Raw genomic sequence first — 3,719 nt, 5'->3', positions numbered from 1 at the left:
CAGGTGATGTTCGCTACTGGCCAACTCACCCTTCAGGCGAAAGATTGGTGGGATGCGTATAGCAAGGAAATAGGGGAAGACAGACTCCAAATAATGACCTGGCAAGAATTTAAGGAACCCTTTATGAGATACCATTGCCCTCAGTCGGCTATTGATAAGATTCAGGAAGATTTCTTGCGCCTCCGATAGAAAAATGAGTCAATAAATGAAATATCAAACATCTTCCTGGATAAGATGAAGTTTTGTGGAGATTTCGTGAAGACTGAAAGGGTGAAGATAAATCGTTTCTACGGGGTATTAAAGGCGGAATTTAGGGAATTCATCACTCCCTCGAAATGTGAGACCCTTGATGAACTTATCAATCTGGCACGAGATAGAGAAATTGAAATCAAGAGACAGGAAGAACGTGGTGAAAAGAGATCAAGTGAAAAGGGTGCAAGTTCGAGTCCATCTAAAAAGGGAAAGTTTCAAGATCAAGGGAGGAAGGAAAATTCGAAAGGTGGAATTACTCCTTGCAAGACTTGTGGAAAACTCCATACTGGAGAGTGTCTGTTAGGCAAGAAGGGGTGCTACAAATGTGGTAAGGAGGGACATTCATCTTATCAATGTCCGAATAACCTGAAGACTTGCTTCAATTGTTTCGAAAGGGGACAGATCAAACCGGAATGCCCAAAACTTCAGCAAGAGTCAAAGAAAGAAGATAAGAAGCAAGAGGGTTCTAGGGCGAAAGGGAGGATGTTTCAAATCACATCCGAAGAAGCCAAGTCGCAACCGAATGTGGTCTCAGGTATCTTTCTATTAAACTCCATACCGGTTTACATTTTGTTTGATACCGGAGTCACTATGTCGTTTATTTCTAGTGAAATCGTACAACATCCTTCATTTAAGATTGAACGATTGCCGATGCCTCTAGAAGTAGAAATAACCGATAGTAAGATCTATATGCTACACGAGATATGTAGGAATTGTAAATTCATAATGGAAGATGAGGGATTCGAAATTGACCTCATACCTATGGTTCTGGGGGAATTTAAAATGATAGTGGGAATGGATTGGTTGGCACGACACCGGGTAGAAATTAATTGTGAAAATAAGATAATGTCTATCCAAGCTCCAAGTGGGAGGCAACTGAGTATTCAAGGGGAAAGAAACGTAGAAACCAAATTGTGTACCCTTGTCCAAGCCTTTAAATACATACTTAATGGAAATAGAGCATACCTGGCTTATGTGTTAGACGCTCAGCAAACCCTCCCGAAGCTAGAAGATGTTGAGGTAGTGAATCCGGGTGCGAAGCCCGTTGCGAAGGCTCCCTATAGATTGGCTCCCACCGAGATGCGGGAGCTATTGACACAATTACAAGATTTGTTAGATAAGGGCTTTATACGCCCGAGTGTGTCTCCGTGGGGAGCGCCTGTTCTATTCGTTAAGAAGAAAGATGGGTCGATGCTCATGTGCATCGATTATAGAGAATTAAATAAGTTGACCATGAAGAACCGCTACCCTTTACCTAGAATTGATGATATTTTTGATCAATTATAAGGGGCGAGTTGGTTCTCCAAGATTGACTTGCGATCGGGGTACCATCAAGTCAGAGTGCGAAAGGAAGATATTGCAAAGACCGCATTTAGAACACGATATGGGTCGATGCTCATGTGCATCGATTATAGAGAATTAAATAAGTTGACCGTGAAGAACCGCTACCCTTTACCTAAAAAAGTAGTCATGATCCTTGAAAAAGGTTTTCTTTTATAAATCATTTATAAGAAATCAGATGATATAAAATAATAATACATAGGCAATTAAATAAGTAAATAGAATAAGTTTGTATGAAAATATATTTTTTGAAAAACAATATTTTGATAAAAAGATTCAGAGTATGTATAAAAATATACTTTGGTTTTAAGAAAGTCGAATAAGTAATATATTAAAATATATTTCAGTTCCAAAATCGTTAACCCAAGTGTACTAAATAACGCCACGGTATGTAATGCGATGAAAACACTTATATATAAGAAGTACCAGCGGCGTATCTACCATGTTTTCATCACCTTACACCCGTCCCGTTATCTAAACACTAACCAAAAACCAGTCATTAAGTAAATAGTATATTAACCATACTTTAGTTGGTAAAATAAATAAGTTTTCAGTAGTATATCAAAAGTATACTTTGGATTTATAAATAACATATTAAACTATGCTTTGGTTATGAAAATAACATATTAAACTATGCTTTGGATTTTGAGAATAACATATCAAACTATGTTTTAATGATTAACAAAATATATGTTGGTTTTGTACAATATCACATATGAGTGCACATCAAACTATACTTTTGGGAGTATAACTTAATATACAAAAATAATGTGATTTAAGAATTCATTCAGACCTAGTGCATCAAAATACACCTTTGAGACTATAGAAATACCACAAAGGCAATCCCTATTTGGATGGAGCAACAAATTGGTTTCAGACATTCCAAGACAACAGGAATGGGGTGTCAAATCCTATAGCGCTGTATCATACTACCAACCGGTTTGGTGAACAAAATAAGTACTATTCCAAACATTAATTTTATAATCGTTAAGAAAAACTAGAGTTTAAACCATAAATAATCATTCAGTTTGTATAAAGATATGTACAAATATGTATAATCAATTATACTTTTTAAAACAAGAACATAACAAATAGGTACACATGCTTCACCCCAAAACATTTGAAAACAGTAAAAGAGGGGAACTATGTACTCACTTGAGAGTGCTTAGAAGTCTTTGACCAACTACCAAGCAAAGCTATAGGGAGCACGGAAACAAACGGCACCTAATATTGATAACTACATAAATAAACCGGACCTAAATCGGAAGATCGGATAGGATGAGGTCTTGTGAACCAAATGAGAGTGGGAACTCATATGATATGGTCTAACAAGGCCTACATACTAAAATGAAACCTATCCTAAGTGCTTTTGACCAATTATGATCCATTAAGGTAGCTTACGCTACTTTAACGGGTCGTTTGCGTAAAACGCGTTCGGACCGCCTAACTAGTCCTATCACAAGTATTATATGCCTAAACATGTTTAATTATGTTGCATAAATAGTTAAGTGACAAAATTTTGGGTTACATATGCTTAAATATCAATTATGCATAAAAAGGGTATTTTGGTAATTTACCTAAGGCATATAAACTACCTATCATACAACTACTTAAACTAGGTGACCATAAGGTATAACCTCGGAAGGTTATTCCCTATACGACTATGGTCACTAAACATGTTTGGTCGGATCCTAATGATCGACCAAACGGGTCGTGTTCGAAAGTCTAAGCGGGTGTTTAGTCCGCTTGACTTACGACTCTACATAAGCACTAAACTAAAAGTGACGAGCTAAACGTGTCGAAACATGTTTAACAAAGTTAGAAAACAGGTTTGGTATCAAAACAAACGGTTTTGATACCTAAAGGTAGCTTGGTTATAAAATACGCGAGAATACGTACTCTGGCCGAAGCTACGAGTCGTCACTGAGCCTATATAACATGGTAATCAGTAGGTATAGTCACTAGGGACTATAACCATCGTGATTATGCTCACGTTATGAAGTTCAAACGAACTTTGCATTGACCATAAACTGGTCAATGCAGAAAGTCAAACACAGTTTAACTTTAACGCTAAAACGAACGAAAAACGCAAAAGAATACTTACAGAAGGTCCCCGCAAGATTTGA

The 3,719-nt window shown here is 37.0% G+C and overlaps 1 protein-coding gene across 1 annotated transcript; it reads left to right on the top strand.

The window, feature by feature from the left end:
* The first annotated feature begins 234 nt into the window (after window positions 1-234).
* LOC110914635 lies at window positions 235-1,565 on the top strand. The gene is made up of 2 exons (XM_022159422.1): window positions 235-1,439; window positions 1,541-1,565. Exons 1-2 carry the CDS (start codon window positions 235-237, stop codon window positions 1,563-1,565), a joined length of 1,230 nt encoding a protein of 409 aa, XP_022015114.1.
* Window positions 1,566-3,719: the final 2,154 nt, after the last annotated feature.

Source organism: Helianthus annuus, chromosome 7, assembly GCF_002127325.2.
Source record: "Helianthus annuus cultivar XRQ/B chromosome 7, HanXRQr2.0-SUNRISE, whole genome shotgun sequence".
Taxonomy (NCBI): domain Eukaryota; kingdom Viridiplantae; phylum Streptophyta; class Magnoliopsida; order Asterales; family Asteraceae; genus Helianthus; species Helianthus annuus.
Note: the sequence above shows the minus strand (reverse complement) of the source record. Positions and strands in the feature narration are given on the sequence as shown.